General features: G+C 37.7%; 1 protein-coding gene across 3 annotated transcripts in view; it reads right to left on the bottom strand.

Annotated features, from left to right (window-relative positions):
- Window positions 1-220: 220 nt before the first annotated feature.
- MTTP (microsomal triglyceride transfer protein) overlaps window positions 221-13,925 on the bottom strand; it is a 59,398-nt gene continuing 45,693 nt past the window's right edge. For 2 of the 3 annotated variants that reach the window (XM_054485417.1, XM_054485418.1), the window contains exons 13-18: window positions 13,028-13,125; window positions 12,818-12,939; window positions 11,135-11,362; window positions 5,174-5,298; window positions 3,037-3,207; window positions 227-1,553 (exon numbers count right to left, since the gene is read on the bottom strand). In XM_054485417.1, coding sequence (XP_054341392.1) covers window positions 1,382-1,553; window positions 3,037-3,207; window positions 5,174-5,298; window positions 11,135-11,362; window positions 12,818-12,939; window positions 13,028-13,125 — 916 coding nt within the window. In that variant the 3' untranslated portion in view covers window positions 227-1,381. Of the gene's footprint in view, window positions 1,554-3,036; window positions 3,208-5,173; window positions 5,299-11,134; window positions 11,363-12,817; window positions 12,940-13,027; window positions 13,126-13,925 lie in introns of all 3 variants that reach the window. The other variant, XM_054485419.1, reaches the window with a different exon arrangement.

Here is a 13,925-nt window from a genome sequence, read left to right as displayed (position 1 = left end):
AAAACTGGGGTTATGGCATGTTTTCAAGCTCACAGGTCCTTAAGAGGTTCTGACTGCTGATATTTTCAGTGGCCCATTTTTCAAATGGGTCTGGTCTCCCATCTAGAGAAACTGGCCTGACCTGTATTGCTGCAGAGGCTTAGCTGTGTATGTGTCTAGGCTCAGAAAATGGCAGGAATGAGAAATATGGTGTTGGAAGTAATGAAAGACAAAAGGAATTCAATACGATTTCTACATATTTATTTTATCACACTTCGTTTTTAATTTACAACAAATAGTGGGCTAGCTAAACTTTCATGTCATGTGTCTGTGTTTAGTGGAAAATAAGCACCTGTCATTTGTTTTGGGTTTATCACCACATCTGTTTATTAATAAATATTTGCAAATGTTCAACATGGATCTTTTAATTCATACAAAGACTTTTTTTCCTTATTTCATATTTTGGAAATCCAAATCCACCAGTTTCCTGAAGCAATGTTCTCTTAGTCATCCTAGCTATTGTGCAGATTACAGTTAAATGAACTAGAGCTGTCACCCCCAAAAAGGTGAGATAAAATGATTAATATATGAGATGTCCCTTAGAGGACAGTGTACCACATTACAGTCTCAAAAAGACACAGCAAAAGAAAAATCAAGTGGAGTTTCTGAAATTAATTTTCCTGATTCCTCTGTGCTAAGTCCAATATTTTTGCAGGGCTGGAGGTAGAGACCTGAATGTCTTTGGAACAACCTCACTAAAATGGTCAGCAGAAAGATGAGATGTTATTTCTATGTGCCTTCTACCTTAAGGCTTAAAACTAACAATAACAGAGACATAAATATTAATTCTTGAAGTTGGCTAACAAAAGTCTTTTAAAAGTCTTGTCCCTTCTCCCCAGGCCCCCAACTCCAAAAACAGAGAAAAAAAAAATGGTTTGTTTGTGTCTTACTTACTTTTTTTTTTTTTTCTGACTAGGGAACATGTTTGGTTTTCCCATCATGCTTAAGGAAGTCCTATCAAGGGCTTCATATATATTGATCAAAAATTGTTGAAACAAAATTGGGTTCTCCTTGAGTGGTTTTGTTTTTGTTTTTGTTTTTAACAAACACTAGTTTCCTCTTAGAGAATAACTATTCTGACTGTACCAAATGGGATTTGAGAGAGGTATAAGTAAACTAAGAACGTTGTTGAAAGTGTCACATGATGATTCAGAATGACACTGTGGGTACCATACTGCGTATACCCAAATTTGATCAAACTGCAGTTTTTTGTAGCTTTTTACAAAAATCTTAAATACAGGTAAATATGTAAACGCTGTGCTCTCAGAGAGCAAGTACTTAGTCATGCCACATTGTGTCCCTTTTGGGGAGACAAATTCAAGCAAAATATCACAGGTCAGTTTCAAAACCATCCGCTGGAAGTACTATCCGGCTGAGGGGCAAACACCACTTTGCACATCTCCGAGTTCTCTTGATGGAGCGGGAATTCACATCCTGCTAATATGCTTTCTTTTCTTTTCTGGGAGACATAACTTCTGCCTGTGGACAGCCTTTCGTACTTTTTCTCAAATTGCCTGTACAACAACAGCAACAACAACAGAATTACACACACAGTTAAGTCACCCTATACCTCTCCAGCCAAGTTACTGAGTGTATACTTGAAGTTTCTTGTTCCAAAGCAATTTCAGAAAGGATATGAGTGTCAAAGGCTACTCCATGAATGGGTGATTTTCTTCTCATTTCTTTTTACATCAACAGAAACACTTCAAATGCCTGGGATATGGGAGTCCTGCCATACATTTTTCTAGAATGAAAGACTAAATTCATTTCAGCTTTTTGGTGATGCTGTTAAGCTTTGCAGGCCATGCTGTGTCTCACCCTTCATTCCAGAAGCCCTACCTTGGGAGCACTCTCCTTTTGAGTAACAGGCAAGCCCAGCTGGATTTAAGCAGAGAATGTGGACAGAGAAACATTCTAAGAGCTCTGGCCCAAGGCAAATGTGGAACCAATTAATCATGTGGGTGGGTTGGTGGTCACTGCATTTCAACCATTAGAAGGTTGGGGATTTTAAAATGCATTTGTGGAGGTTTATTCTAGATATAAGTTAATGTAGGTTAGTGACAGCTTAATAGTTTAACTATAATGCACAATCTTTTATTCTGTGAAAATACAAACTACTCATGTTTACTTTTATATAATCGATGCATTTTTTAATATGAATCATGAAATGTCAGGAAAATAATGAAGGTGCTCAATTTTGGCCTACTTAAAAAAGGAGATGATGTAAGATGTGGCTTGCTGTTTTAACTGTACAAATGACCCTTATGGTTACCGTAGTTCAACTATTATGAAAGGGTCAGTGCTACCTAGACCCAAGGCATTCTAGCTCTATGTGATAGTATTGTTACAAATAATGGTTACAAAATTCAAATGACACAGCATAAATGTTACATGGAAATTATATCTTTGTATTTTAAAACACTAACAATCTTACCAAAAGCATTATTTAAAAAAAATCAGAATCCCAAACTCTGAAACTTGAGCCAAAATTTAAACAGGGTCAAGTTGCTGCTATATGGAATACTTAATAATTACGAATTCATTTTGGCCCTTAAAGATGGTAAATGGATTGCCAGCTGTTTCATTTGAAATCTTTTGTCCAGCAGTTTATTGTGAAGATACCAGACAGTAAATGTGTATCTGATTTTTTTTTATGAAACTATGTGGCAACTCCTATGGTAAATCATAGGCCTTTCTTTCCTTGATAAATTGTTTCTGGATTAGAATATGATACTATCTCCAGAATCAAATGAACTAGTCATTAGATTTTTTTAGTATCCCAGAAACTGACTTTTTTTGGCCTTATCAATTATTCTTCTACTCATTTAAAGAAAATTCATCTTTCCCTGGGTTTCTACCAAACAGTAGAAACCTTTTAATTCTGAAACTGAATTAAACAGAATCCTTTTAATTCTGAAACTGAATGTTCTAAACTGAATGCAAGTTCCTGGTGCACTGGGTACGGTCCTGGAACATGACCTGAATGCTGCATCTTACCTGAATGGAGCTTCATCCTTGTCCATCTGCATGCAAACTAAGAATGGGTACTGAGAAAACTGCACTGTGGAGATAAACTCCAGGCCTGCTTCTGTTTCTGTACTGGTTTCCAGTCCAGCTTTCACAAAAGAGGAGTCCACTGTGATGTCAGTGGTTATTACCACAGTCACCCTAAACATTTGAGAAAAAAAGAAAAAACCTGTTCATATTATATTTAATGGAATTGGACTAACAGCTATAACTTTAACAGGGTCTGAACATATGATGCCAGTGACTGGAAGGAAACACTTAAGGGATTCAGAGGTGACCTGGATGTGCTTAGAGTTCTGCTGGTAACCAGGGCCTGGTGAGTCTCAGATATTGGGCAGGGAAGGTTTGCCGTTCCCCTGAGCTCTCCCCTGCCTTCAGCTGCAGATGTGGGGAGTGTCTGTAAGATACTACATTGTTTTGTATGGGCATAACAAATACCAAAATGAAAACATTCTTGGAACCCAGTCTCTCAGCAGGTCAGAAATACCCAAGTTATATTACAATGGAGTCTAAACTCACCAAGAAGACAATCGATGCTTATAGTTTTTTGTTAACTATCTCTCTGTTGGCTTCTAGGCAGCTATTTTAATTCCATTTCATTACCTTCTCCAAAGAGTCTCTAGAGGTGTAAGCCCTTGATTGCCAAGATATTTGAAAAAAATATTGTGTTACAAAAAATGATTCTTACAGTGGGGCATGTACAGTAGGTCCCAGGAGGAAAAATGTGATGGGTCCTTTAATGATGCTCTAGATAACTGGATAAACAGATTGCATTGGCTGGGGAATGTGCCCTGGATAATAATGAAGAGGATAAATAATTTCAATAGAAGACTTACTTCTACTGTAATTGAATTGTGGACTTTATATCAAACTGTGAGAAATTACTTTCACAATTAAATCAGAGTTCTATGCCCATATGTTTTGACAGGGATACTAATTTTTGCTGTGCAAATTAAAACCCCTGCTGCTGTTATGATCAGTGTAAAAATAGGTCAGAGGTCGTTTTAATCCCTGAATCACTTAGAGTACCTTCTGATGTCCTATATTCAGCAAAGATTTAAAAGATATTTTTTCAAATGAACAAGTGGAAATGGAAGACAGATTGGTTACAATATGGATAATGGTAGATTCTTAAGGATACTGTGTACTTTTTAAAAAAATCCAAATTACTTTTTGTTGTTGTTGCTGTTGTTGATTTCTCTTTGCAAAGAATTCAATTCCATTTCATTTGGAAAAACTTCTGTCTAGAAAGTACTTTGGAAAGAGATGAAAGATGACTGATTATGTGGGAAGCCCTAAGTTATATTGTGAACCCTTTGATGACCAGTGTCATTTTGCATTCTGTGGTTCCTTTTAGTAACACTGTTGGTCACACTTCACATTAAATGTGCTACTGTTTGATTGCTCTCAGTTCCTTCATCCATAGTTCAAGATGAATCAAAAATTTGATTTTATCACGTATCTCACTTTTGCCTGAATGTGTTTTTAAATGTCAAAAAATTAAAATTAGTTGCATTTCTATTTCCTTTTTAAAAATTCTGTAACAAACAGAAAACTAATAATTTTCATCTTCACACTAGTTCACAGACATTGTTTTATGTTCAAAGTAAAACACTTTCATTAAATCTCACAGGTAGATTAGAAAAGTTAAAGGAGCTTAGAGTATTTTATTTAGATAAAGGAATGCTGATGAAAAGACTTAAGGACTCCTAACATTTAGTAGTTAGTTTCTGCACAGATGAAATTATCTATTTTATTTTTCCCCACTGAAGACAACAGAAGAGGAAAGTTTACCTTAAAGTGAAATTTCTTCTCTTGGTGGAATACCAAAAGAAGATGAACCATCTGATTCACAGGGCATCCTGTCTATGTACGTCTTTAAAAGCAGGAAAATTCTTGGCTGAGTCATATTAGGTACTGACCTGCTCTTAAGAAGGTATGGACAGAATAGTTTCCTATGATCACTTCCAACTCTATCATTTTATAATTACAAATAGAAAGCATAGATTTTGAAAAGTCAGAAGGTTAATTCCAAAAACATATTTCTGAAGTTCTCTGCATATAGTCTTATATGTAATTCATAAATGTATAATGCATAAACACTTACCTATTTTTCACTCGGGTTTTAGACTCACGATACCACAAGCTAAACTCCATTGCACCTGAAATATCAATAGCTAGACCACCCTGGACCTCTATATTGGCTTTTAGTCCAGATTGCAACTGAAGTTCCTAGAAGAAAAAAGCATAATAATAGTTATAAAAATAATAAGTACAATTTAGTTAACCCCCTTTCCAATGGCACATTTGACCTCCTGCTGTAGATAATTCCATTTGAGTTGTGTTGATGTTGGAGTCTTTCTCTAGGCTTGGAAACATGCTGTCCCAATTTTAAGCACCAGAAGTAGACTCTGCTGATTTGCTAAATTAATTAGTCAATTAAAGTACCAGAGTGATGAGGTGCCAATTAAGAAGGATGTTTTCCTTCAATCATTGCTACACTTTGAAAGGAACAATGGTTCTCAAAGTGTGTTTCTGTGAACAACAGCATCAGCATTGCCTGGGAACTGGTTTGAAGTACAGATTATCAGCTCCCCTTCACACCTACTAAATTAGAAACTCTGAGGATGGAGTCTAGCAGTCTATGTTTTAACAAGACCTTGTATGATTCTGATCCACCTAAATTTGGAAACTTTTGAACTAAAGAAAATGAAGTCATCTCCATCAGAAATCTAGCTGTGGCTTTTTGTCCAGGGAAGAGAGGGGAGGAGGTTTGGATCAGGTGTCTCTTGAGGTCCTTCAGCACTTCTCTAGTTATGTGCTGTGTCAAATACAGTCAACTGCATCCTGCTAGAAAATAACAGACAAGATTTAAAACTCCCAGTGGAGTGTGTTTGTGTGTTAGTATCCAAGGAGAACTGGTTATAGGACTACCTTTGCCCAGCCCTGAGTATAACAAAATCCAAGGGTGCTCAAGTCCCTTATATAAAAAGGCATAGTATTTGCATGTAACCTACACCCATCCTCCCATACACTTTAAATCATCTCTAGATTACTTATAATATCTAATACAATGTAAATGCTATGTTGCTGTTATGCTGTATTTTAAAAATTGTATGAATATATACTGTCGTTTTGCTATATTTTATTGCTTGGTGTTTTTTTTCCAAATATTTTTGATCTGAGGTTGGTTGAATTTTATGAGGAACCAGCGGTTACAGAGATGCCAACTGTACACAAGTTCCAGGAATTGCCTACATCCAACTAGAAAAAGAAGGCAAAGCAATTTAACTAAGCCTAATACCCTGCTGTTTGACATTTGAAATTACACTGAGTTAACAATCAAGTTCAACGTGAACTCAATAGCATTTTTCAGAGGGACAGTAATTATTTACAAACATGGCCCATCCTGAGTAATTCTGTGGTTGTCTGAAGCCCATTGTTTTGTGCTGTTTGCCTGCATTTAGCCTTTAAGTCTTGCATTTTTTTTTTCACGTACATTAGTTGAGGTGATGTTGGCACAAAACTTTTTAGCTGGATTGGAATCAGATTGCCTGGGGACAGTGTTGGAAGTGATAATGATTTTGAGATAAAGACTCAGTATCCTTAATTTTGATATTCCTCCAAAGATCTTAAATTCCTGGCAACTGGCAGAATGACTAACTTCTTTATGTAACTGCCCTACTCAGACCAAACAAGCCATGCATTTGCCAGCTATAACTGCCATGATTTCACTTTCTAGCAAGGATTGTGTTGATCTCCCTGAGTTCTCTTCACTTTCCAAAAAAAGGTCACAGGAAACCCCAGGCAAAGGACTCGGTTTACAACCAGGTGTACTAAAAAAGTACGGTTGTGGCATGAAGCTACTTTCAGTCTGAAGGACACTCTTTGATGGAAGCATGAGATTCTCAGTGCCATGCTCAGGACACATTAGGAGATAGCCCTAAGGATACTTAAAGAGACATTTGATATAGAACAAAATATGACTGCATGGGATGAAGGGGTTGTCTCAGGCATTATAACTAACGTGATAGACACAAATTATCCTGAAGAAAACACAATAGTCATGCCCACATTTTCACCTATGCCTGTGAACTATGGGACCAAAATATGAGAGTTCTGTATGTGTACTCCAAACATGATTGTTTCCAAATGAAAGCTATGGTGTGCCTCACCTCAGAAGTATTCCTTTCTTTGCGTCTTTCTCTCTCTTCCTAATTTGAAAATTATAATCTTGTTCATCCACCCAGTCCAGCAGAGGCCTGTGATGTGGATCTTGGCCTTCCCACCAACCATATATTAAATGGAAGGCAAAATACACCAAGTGCCATGGAAAAGGCCATTTCATGGCTGTTAGACAATGCACCTTTTGTGGGGAGAGAGCATTTCCATTGCAAGGTGGGTTATGAGGAGTGCCTTGGATTTCTGGGAAAATTCTCCTTCTTTACACAAAGGGACAATAGAAGAATGCATGTGCAAAGAGGAATTTTCTTGGGCCCCCTTATAAAAATAAACCACTGACCCCTGCAGAAAAACAAAGCACTCTTTCCTTTTTGAAAGGGACTAAGCCACATGGTGCTAATTTTTAAGCAGTATAAAGTAATTGGAACTAACGGGTTTTGAGCACCTACTGTGTGCCCAAAGCTCTGCAAAGCTTTGGTGTCTCATTTAATCCTCATACCAATCTTCCGTGGTAGGCATTATATCTTAAGATTGAAAGGAAAAATCAGGCTCAGAGGCTACACATGAAGGCAGAATAAACACTCCAATTGTCTCTAGGGTGAAGACGTTTCTTTTCTTTCTTTCTTTGAGATGGGGTCTTGCTCTGTCACCCAGGCTGGAGTGCAGTGGTGTGATCATGGGTCACACCAGCCTCAACCTGCTGGGCTCAAGCAATCCTCTCACCCCCACCTCAGCCTCCTGAGTAGCTGGGACTACAGGCATACCCCACTATGCCCAGCTAATTTTTTTATTTTTTGTATATCTGGGGTTTCACCATGTTGCCCAGCCTGGTCTCAAACTTCTGATCTCAAGGGATCCACCTGCCTTGGCCACCCAAAGTGCTGGGATTACAGGCGTGAGCCACTGCACCTGGCCTGGGTGAAGACTTTTCTACTAATATTCATGGCTATCACAAACTCATACCTCTCTTTTGTCTCCTGGTGTACAAGAAAGCCTGTTCTAAGAAATATTGCAAAAAAGAAAAAAACGAGAGAGAGAGAGAGCATAAGTTTATGTCCTTGTTTGGCCCAGAGTGCATATTTATTTAGATTCTTTCCTATGAACTAGAGGAAAAAGATATTAGAACTTTGTAGCTAATGTGACCGCTTTGATCCTCTTGGTCCCATAAGTGTTTCTTATAGCTCAGATGCTGACATTTTGACAACTCATCCTGTTGCTTCCATTTAGGGAAATATGTTCTTTACTGGCTAAAGAGGATCCCCTTATTAAACTGACTTTATCAGACATCTTTCTCTGAAGAGTAATCCAATTAGCTGAAGAGAGAAAGTGTGAGCAAGCACAGAGTAATTCCATCTGCCCTGGTGGCTGTGATGGGCTGCCCACTGCCAACATTTCCTTCAGTGTCAGCACTTGACCTAGAGTGGTATGTGCCTCTGAAGCTAGGATGGCATTACTAGAGTGCTCTGCAGAGCCAGGGGGCCTCAGACAGCTTAATTTGTATAATAAACTCAGATCTGCCAAATATTCCAACCTGACACACAGACACTGGGCTATGTTTAATAGCTAGGGGGCAATCTTTCTCATAGAATATGCCTTGCCTTAGCTGCCCTAGCTTAGTGAATAAAAAACTGTACAAGATAATCTAGATCAGGGATTGGCAAACTATGGCCAGCAGGCAAGTCTGGCCCACTGGCTATTTTTCTACATAAAATTTTATTGGAACACAGCCATACCCATTTGTTAATGTATTGCTGATGGCTGTCTTCACTCTACAGTAACAGAATTGAGTGGCTGCAACAGAGACCATGTGGCCTGCAAAGCGTAAAATATTTACTTTCTACCCTTTACAGAACAAGTTTGCTGACCCAGGTCTAGATTACTCCTCGTGGTTTTACACCCCGATTCAAATCCTCAGGCATTGTTTATGGGTAGCTAAGCACATACAGGTGGTGTTGAGCTGTCCTCTGTGTCTTAAAACGTGGACTACCTTTTCAGTACTTATGCTGCCTTTAGATGATTCTTTCATTAAAACTGGAATTGTGCAATGTAAAATTCTGATATAATTTGAGAACTGTTTTTTTCATGTGTGACTTGAGGATTAAGGGATACAAGACACACTGCTCTTTGTCCTTTCTACATTTGTATTGACAAAAACAATTTTGTTCAGACACCCATTGAAAAACTATGTTCAAAAGCTTCCCTCTCAGCTAGAAATAGCCATGTAACACCGTTTTGGTCCAAAACCTAGACAGGGATTCCAAACAATTCTTGAAAAAGAGTCAGACTCTGTGACCTCTTATCCTTCCCTTCTTCCTTCTTGGAATGAGGAAGTGGTGCTGGAAGTGGAGCAGCCATCTGATAATCACAAGGTGACAAGCATGAGGTCAAAAGTCACAAGTAAGAATGGCTGAGCTGAAGGAAGGCAGCTGGGATTCTGATGATATCTTAAGGTTTCCATATTAACCCTGGACCACCTACTTCCAAATGTTTGTTACACTATAAAGGTGAAACTATTTAGTTAAGCCACTCTAAATTGCTTTTGTTTTTGTTATATACAGCTATCCTGAGCTGATATGAGGAACAAGAAAGATAGAAAATTAACACTATTTAATCCCAAATAATGAGGTTTTGGAGGAGTTTTAATACAGTCTAATATCTAAGATATCTCCCAGCCCTTAAAATCTATGATTTCATAACCAGAACCTAACAAATCAGAATCCTCAAATTATCTGGCAAACAAAAAAGCTGATAAAATCTTCAGACCACCTGTTCCAGGTACCTCACTTTACTAGTATGAAATTGTGGCTTAAGACTATTAAGTAACTGCCCAAGAGCACATAGCAAGAAGGTTATGGAGGCAAAATTCAAACGTAGGCTATTATCCATTAATGTATTAAAACAATAAAGTAAACTTTACAAGTCAATCCAATCATCTGTAAATTTTTATTTCAATCTCATTATATATTCTCAATATAATAAGTATGAATTAGAGTACACAGTGATCACTTTGATTCCTTATAAGATTTTATTTAGCAAATATATCATTTTTTATGTTGCTATGCTTAGTGAAGCAGAAAATAAATCAAACTATTAAAGAAAAATTTTAAGCACCAAACATTCAAACTCAAAGGTTATTCAGATTAACCCGCTTCCGTTTTTCAGAAAATCTAATTAGGCAGACCATCTCCATCCCACAGTATCTTGGCCACTTAAATCTTACTGCACCAAAGATAGTATTGTCATTTTTTGGTATAGTATCATAAGATTTCGGTCCACAAAAAATTGAAAACCATTTTGAAGAATGTGGCTCTAGAGAATGAAAGTACTCCTATACTCTAAGAATGAACACATCTTTCTAAGATTTTATGTACATGAGCATTTTGGGCAAAGAGTCTTCATGATTTCTTGCATGTGGCTCATGGCCGTGGCTGCTTGTGCCTCTGCTAATTTGGCAGGGTCAAAATGATGCACTGTATGCATCTTCATCATCATTGTCATTACAAATGTCATCAGTGACTTATAAGGCCACATAGTTCAGCTCCTGCCTTCAGGATAAATATCACCTAAGCCCTCGTGCCTGAGAAAGCCAAGTGAGGAGACAGTGGTAGCTCTATTCTGTTGTGTCCTAACCTTTCTTGTTTCTGTTAGCATCAACATTTTCTCTTTGCCTCAAATTAAAGGCACTTATTAATCATCTAATAAATAAAATTATAACATATCTGTAGTAAAGGAGAAAGGGGAACAATACCAAGAGGGCCAAGTGCTTGGAATATGAGCTCCAAGATGGGCACAATTTTGTCTTGTATCCTCCAAGAACTAAGCATATTTAAAACGTGCCTGGCATATTTTAGGGACTCAATAAATACTCACAGACTGAACGAATTACCTGAGAATGATCTATTAGCAGAATAAGTCCTTTCACCACACTGACAGGGTCGCCAGATGCTGACAGCATTTTGGACATCAAATCACTGTATCCATTGAAAAAGGTGACAGGTCTGAGCTGAACATCAAAGAGGATGGCTGACATACCAGCATAGGAGTCAAGGTTCTCCTCTCCCTCGTCAGGGGTGGCTGCGATTAAGGCTTCCAGTCCTTGGGCTTCAATAACCACCTGGATAAAATCAATATAATGTTCATGACGCAAGCTCCCTGCCTGCTCTGTAAATAATGGTGAAGCTTCTGAGCTGCAGCTAGAACTTCTCAAGGGGCCAAAAACTTAAAATATTTGCAACAGCTGAAAACAAAAACTAAAACAGACAAAAACCTCTATGCCTGAATATAAGGTGGGTTAGTTTTTCATTTAATTCTCACAACCACTCTTTGAAGTACATATGATATTACCCATTTTGTAGATGAAGCAAAAAAAGTCTCAAGTTTACTCAGCTAATAAATGTCAGAGGCAGGACCCATACCCCTTCTGTCTGACTATGAAGACCATGAGCTTTCTATTTTATAATGTCATCCTACAGACTCTTAGTCTTTCCAGGACTGTCATATGCAATGCATCAGCTGTCTCACAGAGCATCCAAAAGTAGATGGAAAGGTGTTGGCGGAGTCATTCTAAGGCTGCTGCTATGTGAGGACATGGTATTCTCTAAGCCATGACTCACCCCATTCCATGTCAAATTTTTCCCCCTAGCCAAAAAAAAAAAAAAAGTCGATAAACACCATGAGGGGGCTAACACACTTATTTCCACAACAAATAGGAATCCTACATATTTTCTGTCCTCCATACCCAGCCCTTTAACCCCTGGGTGTTTTGCATTTCAAAGTACATATCAGAAAACAGATTGTGATTCCTCAGGACAGAAAGGCATAGTATTCTGACTACAGAACTAACAAAAAGTATAGTAATATAAGATTGATAAAAACTCAAGTTTTTATAGCATTGGATCATTTTAAAAACTTAAATGGCTGTATTTACAAGGTTATAATTTGATGTACATAGAAACCAAAAAGAAAGTACATGTCATTATTAGGAAGTCTTTATAGACCATCACCTCAACTTGGATAACACTAAAGGGATGTAAGTCAGCCAGCTGTTGAATGCCTACATTTTATTCTTTTCTCTTCTAGCAGTGTTGGAGAAATATAGATTGACTCTTTAGAGTGTCATATTCTATCATGAAGGGTTTTATTATGGGAATCAATCTCTTCATAGAAACACCCAGAAAAGGAAAACATATTCTAGAATTAAATACTTGGAGGTGAGAGGAGGCTAAGAAATATATCTGTGAATAAAAATAAAATATTATTTTTAAACGTTTATGTGAGAAATATTGGCACAATTTCAGTTTTGTGAATATGTGCACCTTTGAAAAGACATGGACATTTGTCAAGTTCAATGGATCAAATTACTTAGGTTTCAAGTTCATATTTGAAACTTTCTCTGAGTGACTGTAAACCATACAGCCTCTTACAGATAAGGGAATCATGGGCAAAATACGACAGAAGCCACCATTAACTCATACATTCTATAGCATTACCCATAGTATATATGTTTTATTTTACCTCAGCCTGATTTCTTGCATACTTTATTAAGAAAAATCCATGAAAAGTGAGTTACCTGACTACCGTGAAGACCAGCCTTCCCAATGTACTGAAAGATGTTCAGGTTACTTCTCCTTAGAATGCCAGAACCCGAGTAGAGAATGTCTAGGCTGTAAGTAGATGCCGAACGGGGACTACCTGATGACACACAATAACTGTAATTTAATAGCAGTTCCAGCAATGCTAAGTTGTGGGGTACGGAAGAACCTCTTTTTGGTGTACATACGTTCTATGTAGCCAGTGTAGGCAGAAGAAGATCCACTCCTGGAGAAACGGTCATAATTGTGAGCGACCATTTCCTTCAGAACTCGACGGACAATTTTGCTGCAACATATGAGGGAAAAAAAAGCTGCACATTCATTGTAATGACTGTTTCCCAAGTCAAATTTGGAAAAAAAAAAATCCTCAGTGGAAAAAAGAGGAAGCCAAATTTTCTTCATGCCTTTCCAAGAGCCAGGGCGGTGCCAGCTGGCGTGGTAGCATCAGGATTAGGGCTAGCCCCTTCATTACTCAGATATTTGAAATTTAGTTTGGTATCAAAATGACAGCAAGGCAAGGGTGTCCAGCTTTGAGGTGGCTTAAGTTGACTAGTAGACACGTTTCAGGCATGGCAAAATTCTTTGATTCGTCATGGTTTTATTGTTTAATAGTGCATACACTTAAAGGAAAATTGTGCCAAACTGGGGAGATTGCACGATATTTCTTTAAATGTTTTTCTGCATTCCCTAATAGTCTCTCTCACTAATGACATACAACAGTACATTTCCAGTATTTCTTCTACATCTGTGAAGTTTCCAATTACAGAAACAGCTCAGTAAAACCCATATAGAAATCATTGTCTCCTCTGGAGTAAGTCTTAATCCTTACCCCATTGCGTCCATCTTGTCTAAGTAATTAGTGTTAAGATATTCATTTCTGATTACATAACATTAATCATTTCAGTAATAGCAACATTATGACAACACAGCAAAACATCAAAATAATCAACTATAGAAATCTGGTCCTAGGTCTAAGGTAGAAAATAATTGAGGGGAGGCAATGGCATCCTGAGAGGTTTCCCCTCCAATATCACTAGGTTATAAGATTTTAGCCTAGAGAAGCAAAGATGAGGAGGGTTATGACAG

The sequence above is a fragment of the Pongo pygmaeus genome, chromosome 3 (genome assembly GCF_028885625.2).
Source record: "Pongo pygmaeus isolate AG05252 chromosome 3, NHGRI_mPonPyg2-v2.0_pri, whole genome shotgun sequence".
NCBI classification, from domain to species: Eukaryota; Metazoa; Chordata; class Mammalia; order Primates; family Hominidae; genus Pongo; species Pongo pygmaeus.
Note: the sequence above shows the minus strand (reverse complement) of the source record. Positions and strands in the feature narration are given on the sequence as shown.